Source organism: Papio anubis, chromosome 11 (genome assembly GCF_008728515.1).
Source record: "Papio anubis isolate 15944 chromosome 11, Panubis1.0, whole genome shotgun sequence".
NCBI lineage: Eukaryota > Metazoa > Chordata > Mammalia > Primates > Cercopithecidae > Papio > Papio anubis.
Genome location: NC_044986.1, coordinates 5460403 through 5479284, shown reverse-complemented (window position 1 = coordinate 5479284; position 18882 = coordinate 5460403). Strand labels below are relative to the sequence as shown.

General features: G+C 46.2%; 1 protein-coding gene across 1 annotated transcript; it reads right to left on the bottom strand.

Annotated features, from left to right (window-relative positions):
- Window positions 1–220: 220 nt before the first annotated feature.
- CLRN3 (clarin 3) lies at window positions 221–17407 on the bottom strand. Its single transcript, XM_003904411.5, has 3 exons — window positions 16903–17407; window positions 7896–8075; window positions 221–2648 (listed from the first exon to the last, which is right to left on the bottom strand). The coding sequence occupies exons 1-3, from the start codon at window positions 17129–17131 to the stop codon at window positions 2377–2379; spliced, it is 681 nt and encodes a 226-aa protein (XP_003904460.1). The 5' UTR covers window positions 17132–17407; the 3' UTR covers window positions 221–2376.
- Window positions 17408–18882: the final 1475 nt, after the last annotated feature.

Sequence of the window (18882 nt, the reverse complement as noted above, 5' to 3'; positions counted from 1 at the left end):
ACAAAGTATTGATTTCTCTAAAGTTATCATCATAGACTATATGAAGAGCATGTATTTTACACAACTTACTTATTTTGCAAATATGGATAAACCTTGTAACCCAGATCATCATAACAAGACCATGTGGCTTCATTAGAGTCATACAATGTTTCAAGGGTCATAATATGACTAGTTCAGACCCCTTCAAAATAGTGCTTCAGGCAAATCCATTCACCAAATATAAAACAATGTTCATTTATTAAGTCATTTTAAAACAGCAAATTACTATTCATTGTGTAATGAATTGTTGCCTCACTATGCCATCCACCCATCTTGTAGGCCGAGGCATGGAGGTGTTCACCCTTCCGCACACCCACCTGTGCTTGTGAAACTCACACCCACCTGTGCTTGTGAATAGCATTAAAGCCATTTCTACAGACTTTGAATGTGTAGTTTCATTATCTTCTGCCTTAAAACACATAAAGGAAACCGTTCTCTTCGTCTCCCAAATTGTGAAATAGAGTTCCATTTACCTGCTTCCCACGTTTTAAAGGTCATTTGTGATATAAGTACTAAGAACATGTTTCACGCTAAGGAAACCGCGCTCTGCTCCAATGCTGAGGTGAATAAATGCAGTGGTCTTTCCACAATACACAATCATTCACATAAACACACGATGTGAGTGCCTATTTAGCAATTGTTTCTGCGGGTTTGTTATCTATAGCTGTTTCCTCTTCATTGCTTGTTCACATTATTAAAATCTGATATAAAATGCAAGCTTTCAAAGAATGTGTTTCTAGATCCAAAGAATTTAGAAAATGCTCACTGTTAATCAGATTTTTACAAATACATTCAAATTTAATATTAAGAGTAACTTTGAATAAGTAGGACTTTAGGGCAGAATGTGATAGAGAACCGACCTTTCAACGAATGAGCACAATTTGTGACTAAATACCTCTTTTAAATGGAGTTTAGCAATTGCTTTCTGAATAGCTGTCTTAACTGTCCAACAGTAGCTCTATGGGGGCAGACACCCTGATTAGCACTGTGCTAGCCACATCGCAGGTATCCTGTGTGTATTTCCTAAATGAAAAATATTCTTTCTAAGACAGTGTTAAAAAATAATGAGTAAGAAGGTCATTAATCCCTGGTAGCTTCATAAATGAGATATTCTTCTGCCCAAAGAGTTGCTGCTCTGCAAATCACACCCAGGAAATTCTGCTCCTTTTGGCCCTAGTCCCATCAAGACATGCAAGGTGATCATTTCAGAACCCTATCAGCGTTCAACCTGGCTAACTTGTGAACTAGTCAAGCGCAAAAGATTCTCAAAGTGATTTTCTGGGAAAATAGTCTACTGGAAAGAAGGTCAGATCCATTCTGTTGCCTTTAAAAAATTTTCCTGGTTGCCCACTGGCTTCTCATGAAACTGGGAACCACCCAATCTGTTCTCAAAGGGCTACCCTACCCCACGCCCGCATTCCACGTTTGCCCTGTCTTTGACTCAAGGAATGAATGCCTGCAAGCCACGGTGTTCCAACCCATTTCTCCCTCAGTCTCTGGCTGGGCAGGAGCCTGCTGATGGATGACACACTCCCATCAGACCTGCCACACCCGGGTCTACACCACAGAAACTAAGGCTGTTGGTTGACACGGTGGTTGCTAGAACTTGCTGCAATGTTTCATTTCCATTTTGACTGAATTCACCACAATCCTATTAAACCAAAAATATAATGTTTAGCCTCTTTACCATATAGACCACAGGGCTATCATTTTTCTCTTTCTCTGATCTTCTCATTTCTATTCTCTTTCTGACCCAAACCCCATCTTGGAATCTCAAAAATGTGTTTGAGGATCACATATAATCACTTTTACCCACCATTGGGTTTGAATATGCCAGCAACTGAGGGTCCAGAGAACCAAGTCATTTACTCCAAAGTCTCTCTTTGCCTCCAGCACTTGGTCCTGGAAAGGTGAGTCCTGAAACCCTCTGTTCTCAGAAGTCTTCATGTATAGAGTAGAATAAAAATACCTGGTCCCCCCTGAGGGGAATGAGATCATAGGAGCTGAAGTGCTTTGAGATACTCAAAGAAAAGAAACATGACACAACCTTTTATTATTTCAGATCGTGAGACCAGGTCAGAAGGGTCGTTACGCTCGTCATGATGCTACTGCTTTGAAAGCCACACAGACGGGCTATATTTCCCATTCATTTTCCCCAACCTTGTGGGAGAAACTTTTCAGGAGTACAGCATCAATGAAGAATACAGTGTCACGAAACACAAACACTGTCATCAATGCCAGTCACGTTACCATGCTGAATTGTCCAGAGAAGCTGACCAGTTACTACTCAGGGCTGATGTAAAACAGAGGCAATGCCAAAATGAGGTGAAAGAGAATTCAGAATAAAATTCCGTCCCTTGGAGCATATTCCATCGGTTTTCTCTGCTCCTGCTTCCGCTGGTATCTGGCCTTCTGGTAGAAAATGATGATGGTTACAGTGACTATATTTAGAAGAATGATGAGCAGTATGAGCCAGAACGAGTATCCGTAACTGTGGGTCGTTCCTTTACTGGCGGTTGTCGGGTAAAGCATGTGGAACAACTCTTCGGAGAGAAGGTTGGACTGTGTGTTCGCCACAAACAGTATCATGGTCACAAAAACGGAGGATGCTGAAAAGAAGATGGAGTTTCATGCATGGCATGGTGATACAGTTTTTAATGTCACTTATCTTTACGGAACACATATCTGTGGGTATGTATTGAATATCTGCACGGGAGTTTACACTCTTTTAAGCACTAGGGAGAAGATACAAAATTGTAAGACACAAACGAGATGTCTAGGCATAGAACACTAAAGATTGTGCAGGGCTGTGTATGACCAACAGCAAACATGCTGACTCAAACGCTTTCAGAAGTAGTTGTGCAACTGGTCTACCAAACAGGGCACTTCCTAGGTGGTGAATGCAGTAGTAGTGTGCTGAATGAATGAGTGAATAGTACAGTTCAGAAAGAAGCTGTATAAGGAGGTCTGGGAAGAGCTGAGGAAGGACAGGGCATCACAGATGGATGAAGCTGCCTCAACAAAGACCCTGGGTGGGCAGTGGGCCTGAAGCATCTGGGACTGTGAGATACAAGCTCAGCTGCTGGGGAGAGGTCCCAGGGTCCTAAGAACTGGGTACTGAGACTGGGCTGCCCTGCGAGCCACAAAAATGCCATCCCAGGAGCTTGAATCTCATGGCATATGATGCCACTGGCAAGAGTGTCTAATCAGGAGGGATCTCCTTACAAAACTCATTAGAGAAGAGAACTTATTGTACGTTTCTGTCTTCCCTTTTTTATTCTTCACAATATCCTTCACTAGAAAACATGCTTTTTTGTTTGTTTTGAGATGGGGTCTCACTGTCCCCTGGGCTCTGAAGTGCAGTGGCATGATCTCAGCTTACTGAACCTCCACCTCTTGGGCTCCATTGATCCTACCACCTCAGCCTCCTGACTAGCTGACTACAGGCACATGCCACTATGCTTGGCTAATTTTTTGTGGAGATCAGCTTTTTCTATGTTGCCCAGGCTAGTCTCGAACTCCTGGACTCAAGTGATCCACCTGCCTCGGCCTGCAAAAGTGCTGAGTGTGAACCACTGTGCCTGGCCTTAAAGAACATGCTTCAGTACAGACTTGGGAGAGCCATTTTTGTCTAGTTAAAAGCACGTAGTTCTGGAGTCAGAGAGAACAGGATTGGAAATCCTAGCTAGGTGAACTTGGACGAGTCATGTAGCCTTTCTGAGCCTCATTCCTCATCTTCCAAAAGAGATGAGATAGAAACAAACAAACAAACAAAAATGTAGATTAGGGCTTTTACGGTTGCCTGGGGCTGGAAGTGGGCTGGGAGGGGGTGATCGCTAACGGGCATGGGGTTTCTTTTCAAGATGATCAAAAGATTCTAAAATTGGCAGTGGTGAGGCTTGCACATGTCTGAGAACATACAAAAAACCATGGAATTGTATACTTTAATGGGTGAATTATATGGTGTGTGACTCATGTGTCAATAAAGCTGTTAAAAGAAAGGTTGTGGAGGATAAGGATGCCTATGTTCCAGGGCCTGTGATGAGGCCAGTGAGTAGGCTCACCCAGTGAGGTTTGATGTGCAGAGGGGGCCGCCAGGGGATCCTGGCCACAGAAGCCCTTTGAGACTCTGTCTGCCGCCACGTACCCGGAACTCAGTGGACATCAAATGTATCCTGCTATAACCCACACCTAGGGAAACCTTCCAAACGGTCCTTCAAAAGGCCTTAATTAGAGGGGCTTTGTATGAGGAGAATGTTTTAAACGCTCCTTGATGACAGACCTTCATCCTCAACATAATGGTTTTATTTCTTAATAATTTGTCCGAACAAAAGCCCTGGCCCTCTGAAGCTCTCCGGGTGCCTCATGGCCTTAATTATCTTTCATTTTCCTCTTGTGAAGTTTCTTATAAAAGCTTAATCATAAAGGGGCAGGATGAATATAGGCTAAATGCTTTTTTCCAGAGCGGGCTGCCTAGAACTTTGATTTGAATCGGGAGGGGCTGACACACAGACACAAAATGCCAACCTGAGTCCCCTTTAGTGACGAGATGCCCAGAGCCTCTACCTGCCAGGCTTCTCCAGCCTCTGGGACAGAAGGACTTACAGGGGCTGGAGGAAGCCCCGGGGTAGATGAGGAGCTTCGGAAGGCTCACGGACCCTGGCTTCTGTCCTGGTCTGTGACCCTCGGGCCCCGTGACCTACTGATCCCTTTCTGCTCTCTGGGTTCCCCAGTTGAGACACAAATGTATTTGGAACGGGTGGTCTGCAAAGTTCTCTCTGGCTCCAAGCTTCTCTCAGTCAACAATTTTATCCCCTGAGGTCAGGATGCAGCCTCATCAGGTCAGTGTGGTGCAGAGGGTAGGCTGAGGTCAGAGGTCACGGGAACCTAGGAAGTGAGACTGCTATTTGTCTCCTCAAAGCAGAAACTGCTTCTTTCTATCAGAAACAAGCCAGCAAACCCACTTCCTTCCCTACCCAACATCTGCTGGCTAAGCAGAGGTTGTTCAAATCCAGCCCCTAGGGGTTTGGAGCAATTCCTTCTGGCCCCAGGACTCCCAGAGGTCAGTCTGATCGTGCTCTCCCACAGCCATGACCCAAGGCAAGAATTAAGGCATCTCTGCACACAAACCCTTCTGCAGGCTGAGCCTCCTTGAAACTGAGAGTTTCAGTAAGTTCTCCAACCCTCAAAGCTCCTGTGAAGAAAATCAGGGCCCTCAAAGGGTTACTTTGGGCAAAAGTCAGGCCTATCAAAGCATTAGGGTCAAGAGGCCTCAAGGGGCATTTAGAGGAAGCCAAGCTGTGCGAGGCCTTCTCCTAGGTGGGCAGCAGAACGCAATCTGCTCCTTCCACATCAACCTCTCAGGCTGCTTTCTGCCCACCTCACAGCCTCCCTCTGTGTGTTAGAACTTGCCCCTGAGCCAGGAAAGGAAGGTGGCAGGAATTCCCTCTCTATCCAATAATTCTTTGTCGATAGGAGTAGGCAGGGCTACGGGGAGGCTGTCTGGCCCCTGTTTTTATTCCCAAACATGCATGAGGCCTCTGCTATATGCAAAGCCAGCCCATACTCCACTGTGGAGGAGGAAGAGGTGGCAGACTTTGAACCCTGCAGGCTGCAGACACAGCAATGCTGGGCCCCTGTTGTTTGGCCGGCGCCACACCTGGCCCTCCACTCTGGCCCTGGCACCTGTTTTCCCTCCAGGAACGCAGTCTTCCTTCCCCACTCACCCCTGTGGCTGGGGAAGGGCCGACTCCAGCCCCAGCTCCAGGATGGGCAGGCAGCCTTAGTCAATCAGTGGATGGCTTGGGGAATTCAACCCTGCTGGCCACAGAGATTGGTCAAGGGATGGGAGAAGGGCAATGCCAGTGCAAAGTAGCCCAGGACTTTCTTTGAATTTGAAGGAAATGAGAAGCTTTTTTCTCCTGGGGCTGCCACCATCAGCAATGAGCCCAGAGTGGCCAGCAGTCATCTTATCTTCAAGAGGATTGATCCAGCCAATTAATGAATGATGGAGTCAACACCGAGGATTCTGATAGATGGAGCAATGGCAGGAAACAGTCCTCATGACACGGGCCAAGACCCTAACTCAAGCTGTGTCTGAAGTCACTGCTTCTCGTGCTTTCTTAGTCACATCAGCAAAACTAAAAATAATCTATCTCTTTGCCCTGGCCATGGGTACCAATTGGTTTACCTTTGGTTTTGGTTGACAGGGGTGAACCATCATCATGCAAGTAGCTTGGGCAAAGGACTCTGGCATTCAGGTGAGTATATCTGATTTTGTAACAAAGTCCCTTAACCTCTGACACTCAGCTCTGCTCTAAGAAAGAGAAGCAGTGATATTCATTCTACAGGACTGTTGTGCCTCGTCCATAGTGGCTGCCCATTAAATTGGGGGATTTATTTGTTTTTACCACCAAGCAATACAAGCACAGAAAGAAAGAGCCAGTCATATATGAATGTGGTTAAACCAGCCTGACCCCAAATCCTCGGAGCTGGGGTGTGTAATGTAATGCAACCCAGCCCACCTGTAGTCCTGGCTTAATGCTTTTCCATTTTAAAAAGCATCCCTCACCGTCCTACCTGTGCTGCGCTGGGGCCGGTTTTTACATCTCAACTCCACGTCAGTGATCTCACATTGGGAGTTTGAAAACGGACACGTGGCTGTGCTTACACCATTCCAATCACCAGGGCTTTTTTCTCTCTTTGTTTCTCCCCACTGGAGAGCCAGTTGTTCATATTCCTCAGCACATCTCTACTACATGGCATGGAGCTGCTGGCCTCCTCCAGCCACCCGCGCCTGCCTCGTGGTAAGGATGACACTCAACGGAGGGACAGGATGCTGCTGCTCTCAGCCCCTCCTTTCAGGCTTCCTGACATGTCTGATATCCAGAGTCTCCTTCTTGTGCTTGAAAATTTCAGGCCTGTGTTAAAATGTGTCACCTGAAGCTTATGTGAAGCCACCTCAGAAATCATTTCCTTAGGACAGGCTTCATTCCCAAGGTCCAGTTGCAATGATGGAGAGAGGGAAAGAACAGGGGAAACCTGGCTGCCTGGGGGGAGCAAGGCCCTGAAGGCAGCTGAGCAGGGCAAAGAGGCACTTCCCCGGCCCTGCTCTGGGCAGATGGGCAGCCGCAGAGCCCTGGCAAAACCCAGTGAAAGCCAAAAGACTGTGAGTCAAAGCTGGGACCCACTTCCCATCTGGGCTCCATCCTCCCAGCACCACACCCATGAAACAAATAAAATAACCAAGCAACACCACCCAGCCACACCCCAGGCTCACAGGTAGCCCACAAGAAAGGTATTGCCCCCAGATTCTCTTATGTGCCATTATCTGTGGCTCTGTGGCACAAGCATGCAGAGATGTCATGTGTGGAGACTAAGTGGACTCTTGTCATGTGGAAGAGGAAAGAGAAGGGTGTGCCAGTGTGCTTATGTGTGTGTGGGTACACACATGGGTGTGTGTATGCGCATGTGTGTGCATGTGTATGTGTATGCACATGTGTGTGCTTCTATATGCCACACAGAGCCTAGTTTGGAGTTAAGCACATGGCAGGAGCCCGGTCAATATTTTGTTGACTTTTGTGCATTTTGACTTCTTATGTTAGAGTCTCAAAAGCAAAGGCTGGCTTGTTATAAGTCTCCTCAATAGTGCATTTAAAACAGAATTATATTTCCAGAGATGCTTCATAAACACTTTGGATTGACAAAATAAACCCCAGCCCTTAGCTCATGGGAGGTCCTCATAGTTTCCTTGGTGTAAACGTGACTGTATGTTCATGCGTGTGTGAGAGGTGGAGACACGGGGACAAGAGGGATGCAGTCCTCTGCAGAGCACCAGGTCTCACAGGGCCACTCACCGCTGAGCCCGTTCCAGGTGTACACCCCCATCGGCCCCAGGAACGTCTGGTAAGGGTTGCTGATGCTGTTGTAGAAGGTAAACCCAGAGCTCAGCAGCGACGTGAGCAAACTCAGGACCAGGAACAGGATAGTCACCAAATGCAGAGTTTTTTGGGAAGAATTATTCAGTATCCCTAAAACTAAAATAATGTTTTGTGAGTGCATAGCACATAATGCAAATACCAGCTCTGGGCTGGCATTCCTCCCCACCCTACCCTCTTAGGTACTTGAGTTAGCAGTTGTTGGATGTCAGTGGAGGTATCAGGAACCTCCAAGTCATGCAAGAATAAGACCTGCATTCCCCACAGGAGGCTGGTTGTTGAATCAGTGGTTGGATGGGTATAACCGCGACACTGCAGATAACGGGATATTGAGCCTGGTTTAGAAGTCCCCTAGGAGAGAGTTTGCCTTCCTGGATACTGGCAGCAGGGCTGGCTAGCCTTCCCATTATGAGCTCAGGCTCCGTCCTTGCCAAGGTGCTTTTCACAGTGCCCCTGTTGCTCTGAGCACTAACTCGGCTTCCACTTGGAGGCACTCACAGGGCGGGTCACCCTGAAAACGTGAGAATCCCATAGGCCCTGTGGTGTCTGGGGTAATTCCAGGGGTGGCATCAGCAGAGAAAAAGCTAAGAAAGGTGACCGGGAAAGTGGAAGCTGAAGGCTGACATAAGAAATTGACTTCTGTTAGTGCAAATCGAGGTGTGAGTCCTACTTCAGACTCCACTTTCCTGGAGACAGAGAGGACCCAATGCTGGAGGCGGTTGGGAATTTGCCCGTGAGTAAGCCTTGACTCTGCTTTCCAAGGAGAACTCTTCTGAATCCTAACAGCGTTGCATGAAAAGTACATATTTCTTAAGTGCAGAGTAGCTCCAGGCATAGAAGGACACTCATAAAATGAAGCAAAGGTGCCCTGGCTGTCAGTCCTGGGTTCCTGGTTTTGCAGGCTTCTGACCCCCACCAGCCATATCCTCCACCTGCTCTTTCGTGGAGGATGCAAGGCCCAGGCACCACAGGGGTGCACTTACATGTAAGCCCAGCCCAGCCACGGGCTGTCAGGGTGCGTGAGGCCCTGTGGAGGAGGCCAGTACATTAAACAGTGTTTACAGGGACGTTCCACGAAAGTCACCAGGACATGGGAGAAAGTGATTTGGGAGAAAGTTCTGAGTCACAGTAAGGCCACAGCAACATCACTGGGAACAGGTGGGTCAAAACAAGTGAAAGTCTCTTTCTTTCCGTGCTGGTTTCTCTGAGCTCCAGGGAGAGAGCCTTGGAGACCTCACATCTTTATCTGGAGCAGCTTGAAAGAACAGAAAGCGAAAAGGCCATGAGGATCTCTGGTTCCTGGGCCTAGGGGTGGTATTCCCTCAGCGTATGCCCACGGATCAAAGGTCAAGGAGTTCCTAATGGAACCAGAGTGTCACAAAGAATTCAGAGAACAGGCATGGGAGGTGGGAGACCCCAGGGTGCTGTGGGCACCCATGGGAGGGGCCACCAAGTCCCCTCCCCTTTCCCTCCCCGCATCACCGTAATGATTGAAAAATTCCTCTTTATGCTGAGCCCAAATCTGCATCTCCACAGCTTAAACCCAGGGGTCCTAATTCTCCTTTGGGAATCATACAAAATTCACTTGCTCCTTTCCTGCCTGGCAGCCTGTCCAAATATTTGAGGAGGGATATAAATCCCAACATGATTAACAGCCCACGTCTCTGGAATATTCTTTGTTGGGTGTGACTGCAGAGTCCCTGACAGCCTGGCCCGCTACACATACTTTATTCTGACTCTATTTCTCTTTCTCTTTTTTTCTTCTTTTTTTGGAGACAGGGTCTTGCTGTGTCACCCAGACTGGAGTGCAGTGGCAAGATCATCGCTCACTGCAGTCTTGATCTCCCGAGTTCAAACAAAGAATCCTCCTGCCTCAGCCTCCGGAGTAGCTGGACCTACAGGGTGTGCCACCACAACCACACTCAGCTGATTTTTTAAAATTTTTTCTTTTTGAGTTGGAGTTTTGCTCTTATTGCCCAGGCTGGAGTGCAATGGCATGATCTCGGTTCACCCCAACCTCTGCCTCCCGGGTTCAAGCGATTGTCCTTCCTCAGCCTTCCAAGTAGCTGGGATTATAGGTATGTGCCCCCACGCCCGGCTAATTTTGTATTTTTAGGAGAGATGGGGTTTCTCCATGTTGGTCAGGCTGGTCTCCAACTCCCACTATCAGGTGATCTGCCCGCCTTGGCCTACCAAAGTGCTGGGATTACAGGCGTGAGCCACCATGGCCAGCCTTTTAAACAATTTTCTGTAGGGACAGGATCTCACTATGTTGCCCAGGCTGGTCTCCAGTTCCTGAGCTGAAGTGATCCTCCCTCCTTGGCCTCCCAAAGTGCTGGGATTACAGGCATGAGCCACCACACGTGGCCAGATAGACACGGGGCTCCCAGTGAGACCCGACACTCCCCTTGGACAGGAGGATATCCTCACTCCATTTTTGAACCTCTTAATTCTATCCGTTCACTATTGTTTTCTTTTTTGGCTTTTTAATCAGCAGTGTTCTACGAGGAAGAAAAGTTTCCTCCCACTGAACAGACAGTGGGCATGAAGGAGATGTGGCCAGCAGCTTGCAACCAGGTGCCTGAGACACAGCCTCAGGGGCTGCTGGCAAAAGGGTCCTGTGGTAAAGACCCTCATCCAGAGAGAGCGGGCATCCCAAGTGGTGCTGGTCTCAGGGTACAGCCTCCTAGACCAGGAGTGGGAGAAGCCCCAGAAGCAGCAGTGACAGGTAACCCAAGGGCCCTGGCTGCAAGGGAGAGTGAGAAAGTGCAGGAAAGAAAAGGGCAGGAGAGAGAAAAGGGCAGGAGGAGGGCAAGGTGGATATGCCTCACAGCGGTTGGCATGGCCGCATGTCCCTTGAAAACCCATGGGAGAAGGCAGCAGACCAGGAGACGACCGGGCAAGCCTCAGCTCAGTGGCATGAGGATGATGGCTTCACCACCGTGGCAAGGGAACATTCTGCTCCTCAAGTGGAACTGGGGACTGTGAGCAAAGTCCAGCTCGCACAGGTACAGCCTACTTGAGCTCAATGATGACTGGACTATTTTGGAATTTCTGCTAATAACTCATAGAGCATGGTCAAATTCTCAGCATAGTCTTGGGCTATGCATCCCAGGGAAGAGCTCTAGCGGGGCATGGGTCACACCAGCCACTGCCTGCTGCCTGGGTGGGGATGGGTGGGACCTGCTGGGCCTGCCTTCTGGGTGAGTGGGATGTGGCCACCTGGGCTGAGATGGTTCCCATCCCTGACCTCAGGTGACGTCTCTTGCCTCTGCCTATTGCTCACTGTGGAGGTGCAGCAGATGCGGGATTCATATTGCTACAATTTAGCACACACTTGTTTTGAAAGTAATAGAGGATGACACCGGAAGAGAGGAGGAATAAAACCACAGCACGTAGGACACACCTGTTCAGGGGGACAGGTCAGAGGCTGCAGCTGAGTCACTGCTGAGTCACCATAAGGGGAATCGCTTCCCATACCACACTCGCCAGCTCCTCCTGGACGCTAAAGGGGAAACTCCGAAGTCTATCCCAAAGTTTGCTGGGGACTAAATGAACTCACTCCTTAGCAAAGTTTGGTAACCAGTAAGAAGTAATTTGGTTACTTAACTAGAAAATAGAAACTTCACTGTTAAAACAAAAATTAAAATTAAAAAATTAAAAAAGCTGTGTCCAAGGCCCCTGAAGTGGCTTGCAGTATTTTTCTGCTTCACACACTTAGTAAAAGCGGTTTTTGGATATTCATTGGTAAATGGTTCACATTCCATTTTTTTTTTTTTTCAGAGTAAATTAGAAAGTGACAATTGAATTTAGCTTTGTTTGTGACTTTTGGTAAGGTCTAATGATGTGACTTTTCCAAAGGGAGTCATTTGGGGCCTGTTGACTCATATTTTCTGCATTTTAAGGTGACAATTCATCTTGATTCTAACTGCTGGATTTTAAAATTATTTTCCGGCTTTCTGAATTTCCTGCCACACAGGTCTGACAGCTGTATCTCCCCTCCAGCTCCTGGCTCAGAACTTAGACAATAAAAGCTGAAAATTCAGGGAAAGTTATCAAGAATGAAATGACAATAAACTTACATAGCATCTGACAGCTGCTCTCTGCCTGAAAAATTAGCAAACACATTCCGTTCTTTTTCTTCCTTTTAGGGGGCAAGCGTGTGAATCAGGAAAGCCACCTCACAGGTGGCACTAATTGTCCCAGGAAACAGCCAAGAACAACGTGGCCAGAGAGAAGAGCGCCTGACCCGCAGATCCCGCAGCTGGGAGGCAGAAGCGTGCTGCTGGGCAGTGGATAATGGGTGCCGCTGAGAGCCGTCCGGACATCCGGGCTCCCCACGCAGGGAAATGTAACCCTTCAGGCCCCACTTGCCATCTGCCTTTTGAGTTCCGGTTCTCGGTAAGTCCTCGGACATCAAGGGAGAGCCCATGGCTTTGTGAGTGGATGGGTGGGAATTACTGTGACTCCCTCCATAAACACCTGGTCACCAGGGAGCCTGAACAGGGCAGCTCCCAGTACCTGAGGGAGGAGCTCGTTCTATCAGCAGATCTCCAAGTGTGACCTGGTAGCTCTCCCAGGGAGCCCAGGCTGGTGCCCCAGCCTCTCAGAAAGTTGCCAGGGTTCCTTGGGGAGAAGTGGCCTGAGCCTGGGCGGGCACCCTTTTTGTCCTCTATACTCTCCCCTCCTGGTGTGGTGACATCCCTCGGGGCAGAGGATGAACCTGAGCCTGGGCGGGCACCCTTTTTGTCCTCTATATTCTCCCCCTCCCAGTGTGGTGACATCCCTCGGGGCAGAGGATGAACACTGCTCTCCAGGAGACTCTCCTTATGCGGACAGGGCAGGAGTAGTAAGGTGGGGGCTCTTTATGAATTCTGGAGAAATAAACTTCATTTGTTCTTCTCTTTGCAATTCATTAGTTTCTGCAGATTTATTTTTCTAATTATTTTTAGCCTGGACTAATGGTGCAATGTTGAGCTCCCTGAGAACACATGGAGGTCGGTGGAGAAAAGAGAACTAGCAGGCGGGGGAGTGCCAGGTGGGGAGAGACTCGCGCCAGCTGCAGTGGGTCCTGACCCGGATGCAGCACTGAGAGGCCAGCCGGGAGCCGAGCTTTTCCTCAGTCTGCCTTGCTTCCTTTGCAAGGTTGTCTAGAGCTTTTGCCAATCAATTAATTTAATTTCAAGCAGGCCACATCCAAAGGACTTAAAAAGCAATACCCAGTACAGCAATGCCTGTCACTCTAGTGCCTGGCCTTGGTTGTTGCCAACACTGAATTAGGATCACCTGGGAAGATTTTTAAAAAACGAGCAGGTCAGGGCCTCACCCCGCGGAGATTGCTATTCATCTGGTCCGGGTGGGGATGCCTCACCCGCATCCCAGGTGATTCTACCTTCCGCTGCAGGCAACGTGACTGCTCAAAGTCCCACACATCTGCAAATCAGACTGTTCTTGGAACCGAGAACAAAGGGTGCAATGTCACAAGAGGAGAAATATCTCTCATAATCAAGTCCAGCCTGGGCTGGTGACACGCTGTCTCCACAAAACATCAGAAAAGTGGCTGGGTGTGGTGGTGCTTGCCTGTGGTCCCAGCTACACCAGAAGCTGAGGCAGGAGGATCTCTCGAGCCCAGGATGTAGAGGCTGCAATGAGCTATGATCGCACCATGGCACTCCAGACTGGGCGACAAAGCAAGACCCTGTCTCAAAAAAGAAAAGAAAAGAAAAGTCTTGCCGGGTGCGGTGGCTCATGCCTGTAATCCCAGCACTTTGGGAGGCCGAGGTGGGCAGATCACTTGAGGTCAGGAGTTTGACACCAGCCTGGCCAACGTGGTGAAACCCTGTCTCTACTAAAAATACAAAATTTAGCCACCCGTGGTATGCATTCCTGTAATCCCAGCTACTAGGGAGGCCGAGGCACGAGAATTGCTTGAACTCAGGAGGTGGAAATTGCAGTGAGCCGAGATAGCGCCACTGCACTCCAGTCTGGGTGTGAAGCAGCCTGGGTGATGAAACAAAACAACAACAACAAACTATCATAGAAACATTTCCTGTCAAAATGATTCTGTAAAAAATACGTTCTGGTCAGCGCGTAGGCTGAGTAATATTTGAAATGACATTCACGGGAATTCCATGTCCTAAATGTGAATGACTCATCTTGCCATGATTGCCAGTGTGAGGAAACAGAGCACACCATGCTTCCGGACCCTGACCACATTTGCAAAACACAGAGTTAAAGGAATGACTTCCTTTTACATGGCACCCAAGATCCAGAACTGAGAGGGAGGTGGGTGGCCACAGTGTGAGCTTACACCTCCTAGCAGCTCATTTTTCAGGATTCTGTCCTCCAACGGGGCTTTGCAGTTCCCCCCAAACCCTTGCTTCCATGCAGACCTGCACATACCATGCCCCAGCAGTGAGTGCAGGGCACCGATTTTAACTGAGGAAGGGTCTTTCTCTCACACTGGATGGTGAGCCCTCCAAGGCCAGGAACCATGTGCAATTCCTTTCAGTCTCCTGAGCCCCTCATACACGCAGCAGCTGCTCAGGGAAGTGTTTTGGAACAGAAATCAGATCTCCAGAACTTTGGGAGTAGCAAAGACAACCTGCTCACAGGTGGACATACAGGACCTGCCACTTTTCATCTGGATGTTGGGCAAACCAGGATGCAGCCAGTCAGCCTGAGCTGCCTGTACCCTCCAAGTTACACACTGGAGAATTTCCTTACCAGGTCTGAAGAACGATTTTCCCCACAGATTGACCAACGTTGGCTGAATTACTTTGGCACTTTGAAATCAGCCGTCATTGCTTCCTTCTGCTATTTTGTTTCAAAATCTACAGACAAAACTGGCTCAATGTGATAAATACCATGCAGAAATACAGCAGAGCTTTGCAATAATTATTACTCTTGGGAGACTCTTGATGTGACCTCGCCCTAGCCAAGAAGCTCATGTGGTCAACTTCTCAATTGGAACGGTCAGTCCACCACTGTTGGGCAAGAAAGGGGCATTTATACAGATTTGATTCTACTGCCCATGGTTGGTTTCTGATTTGAAAGAAGCCCCGGGTGGCCATGAGAAACCATAGGAGAGCACCCATGTCTCATTGTGCACACTGCAGGGCTGCTCCCAGGTGAAGCGTCCCAGGATTGTTAGCAGCTGAACACCACAAGTTGAAGGTTCCAGTAAAATGACTTTCCCCTGTCTGAAAGAACTGCTTACAGGTGTTCAAGCTCAACGATTATTACAATCATTGGCAATGAAGACCCCCTAGGCTCTGAGGGGTCCTTAGGTGTCAACCAGAGTGACAGTGCAGCACCTTCATTAATTGGGTGGCGGTTCACCTTCTTCAGCACCAGGAGGTTGGGCAGTGACTTGTGGAAAGTCAGAATGTGGCTCCTCAGTAACAAAGACTGAAAGTAGAGATCCAGCAAAGGGAAGGCAAATATTCTGCCTCACTGTGCTCTCACCTGGGCTGCCGCACCTACCTGGCCCTGGGCCCTTTCAGGGCTCTCCTTGACGAGTGCCTGCTCTGGTCCTCTGACATCACCATGCTCACCTGCATGCACACAGGGCTTTAGAGCCAGGTCCTGACCCATCCTGGCCTCCTCTGAGTCTCCGTGCATAGAGATAGTTGATGCTTTCTTTGAAGCCATTTATCTCAAATTGGAAATCAACTGGTTCCAAACAGACACCATATGGAAACCAAAAAAAACTGGTAGGTTTTGTCTCTTACTTACAATTTTTTAAATGTGTCTGAGGTTTCAGGACACTTTTTGGTTTTGAAAATGCTATTCACATAACTGAAAGCATGACTGAGTCTTTGAAAGTTGCTGGAAAGCCAATGTTCCCCATCCTTATGGGAAGCTGAGGTTGACACCAGAGGAGATGTCCCTGAAAGGCTCTGGCAATGCCCGGGGAGATGCTGCTTTTGCTAACATCTAAATGACAAATGTATAACTTGGGAACACAACCAGGCTGCTTTGGATTTAAGAAAATAGTTTCATTAACAAAGTCATAAACACACTAGAGTTAGAACCTACAGCTAGTGTTCAGGACTCAAACTTCTTTTTGCATTACACAAGGACTAAACATTACATGTGTATAGGGTAGAAAATGATGCATATGTATGAGTCAAAAGGTAATGATTGTATGATACCCGGTAATGTCTGTATAATACTAGCATACAACTTTGTTCAAAACAAAGTCCATTTAATGTGTTACATAACTTACAAATGTTTTTAAATTTAGAAAACATGAAGGTAGGTATCAAACTTCAAAAGTCAAATAAGTAGCTAAATCAACTAATTAATCTCAATGAACTTTTAATTTTCTTCCATTGAGAGGATGGCATTATATAAGAAATCAGGAAATAAAAAGTTTAGGAATTCCTATCAAATATATAATTAATAAATTAATGGAAATTTAATATAATTCCCAACGATTAGATATTTTGGAGGTAAATTCAAATCAGTTAAAGAAACGAACTTGAGAAACAGAGATAATTAATTTCCCGTTTTACTCTTTCCTGCATAGATGCCACTTGTGAAATTCTAGACGGAGGTTGTGGGTCCAACTAAAAACCCAGTCAATACAGTTAAAACATGCATTCCTACTGGCTATTCAATGCCATATTGCTGTCACATATTTTTACTTATTTACTTGTCAATCAACGGTAGGTGTTATTTAAATATCACCACTGCTGGAATGATTTAGACTATTGTACTAATAGACATAAGCAGAACTGAGGAAGCTCAAATAATGGCATGGCAAATTTCCAAAATTATCTTGTATTATTAGACTTGCATTGTCAGCCTAACCCAAAACTTACAAAGAAATTATTTTTGAATGGTTATTTGGCCCAAATATAGAATGACATAAACCTTAATTCAATCTCACGATATCCATTCAAATTAGTTTATCATTTACCTGCAAAGATTTTGTTTGGTTCTGCAAGTCCGTGACTCAATTCTTGACTACTTTCCCCACGAAAAAGTCCATAAGTGATGAAAATGCTCCCATTTGAAGCAGAGTCTCTAACAGCAATTGTACTGGTGATCCATGCTTGTGTCCCAAGAATAGAGCAAATTACAATGAAAGACCCAAGGCTGGTGAAAAAGCTTGATAAGAACATCAATGTCTTCTTTGTGGTAGGCATTTTCACAGGAAAATAAGTTCTCTAGGACAAAAAAAATGAATATCTTCTTTTGGACCTTATCATTTGAAGTCTAGTACTTAGAAATAGAGTCTAACACTTTGTTGTCAAATATAAAATCTCACTCTTCCTAAGGAAGGGTTATGCTAATGGACATTGAACTCTGAACATGGTCATAAAATTTACAGTAGCTGAACTTTGGTCTGGAGTAAGAGGCTGCTATGGTTACAGCCAACCAGCATGAACAAGGGGTGGGTATGGTCTTCCCAGGGACTTCCTCAATCACACAATTAATTTATAATCCTTGGCCGAGTGTCATGGAAGCAAGTTTAGCCTACCATATCATGACAGGAGTAGAATTCCTAAATAATAGGGCATGGAGGATCTGTATTCCCAAAGCGTTGCTGAGTCTAGCAGACAACAACCATGAAATCCCAACTTCTCCAAGAATTATTGGAAATATGTAAACGTATACTTCACTATTGTGGACATTTATGTTGTTTCAACTTCACAATTATGACTGAGAAAGAACACACAAATATCTTTAGGCATAAACCTTTGTTCATATCTCCACTTATTTCCTTGCTTAGACTTCTAGAAGTTTGATGAAGTCTGTGGATTTTTCTGAAGCTGTTGCTATGCATTGCTGTTTCTTTACTCACTGGTGATTTCTTATAATTGTTCCAAGAGGAAATCCTAAGGAGGGTAAGCCTTTTATCGAGTGTACTGTGGAGTGGAAAGAGAAGACCTTACACCTCCTTATGTTTTATACCTCTCTATTTTTAGACTTTATCAGAGAGGTATGGCTTTCAAACTTCCTCTTTCAAATTGGATCATATTTGTGTATTATTTAAATTATATCTTGAGAAGTTTCATCTTTATCACTTTTTAGTACTCTGATAGAGGTTGTTCTGAACATTCTTGCTCCCATTTGGCTAAAAGATCATTTCATTCGTAGCATGTTTTCCATACCACTTTTTACTGTATTCTTTGATTACTTAGTAATAGTGTATTAAGTTGGTGCAAATGTAATTGCAGTTTTTGCCATTGAAATTTGCATTTACTTTTAATGGCCAAAAAACGCAATTACTTCATCCTCTACTTTTCTTTATTAACACCTAACTTATTTGTGGAATTAGCTGATCATCTGTCTTTTCCCTTATTGTGACTAGATGACATGCTCTAGGAGGTGGACATGTTTGTTTTGTGTACCACTGAATTCCAGGGACTCTCAAAGAGCCTGACCCAGAGAAGACACTCAGCAAACATTTGTTCAATAAATTATTGGAGATACATACACACATACTCTACTACTGTGGACACATGTTGTTTCTATTTCGAAATTATGATTAAGGAAGAGCAATGCATGAATATCCTCATGCATGAACCTTTGTCCATATCTCTGATTATTTCCTAGCTTAGACTTCTAGAAGTGAGTCAGTCTGTGAATGTTACTGAAGCTGTTGCTACACATTGCCCAGCTGCTCATTAGAAAAAGATACCAGTCACCCGCCATGCCCTTAATACAGTGAAGGTGCACACTTTCCTACATCCTCAAAACATGTATATTATTGGAAACTTACTATTTTTTCCATTTAAGTCTATTAATTTTAACCACACTTTTAAAGGGTGGGACAGAATTTCAGTAGTTAGTTCCTTCTGGCCCTATTCCTAGTGTGGAAAATAATTTTGTATTTATTATTGTATTTTGTATTACATAGGCCCATTACAAAAATGTATTCAAATGGAACTGG

What these genes read in the sequence shown, in the direction of transcription:
- CLRN3 (XM_003904411.5), bottom strand. Translation starts at nt 17,131, where the DNA reads ATGCCTACCACAAAGAAGACATTGATGTTCTTATCAAGCTTTTTCACC. An exon ending in ACCAAACAAAATCTTTGCAG is followed by an intron (nt 8,076 to 16,902) that starts GTAAATGATAAA and finishes ACATTATTTTAG; the next exon opens with TTTTAGGGATACTGAATAAT. An exon ending in CACCTGGAACGGGCTCAGCG is followed by an intron (nt 2,649 to 7,895) that starts GTGAGTGGCCCT and finishes TCTTCTTTTCAG; the next exon opens with CATCCTCCGTTTTTGTGACC.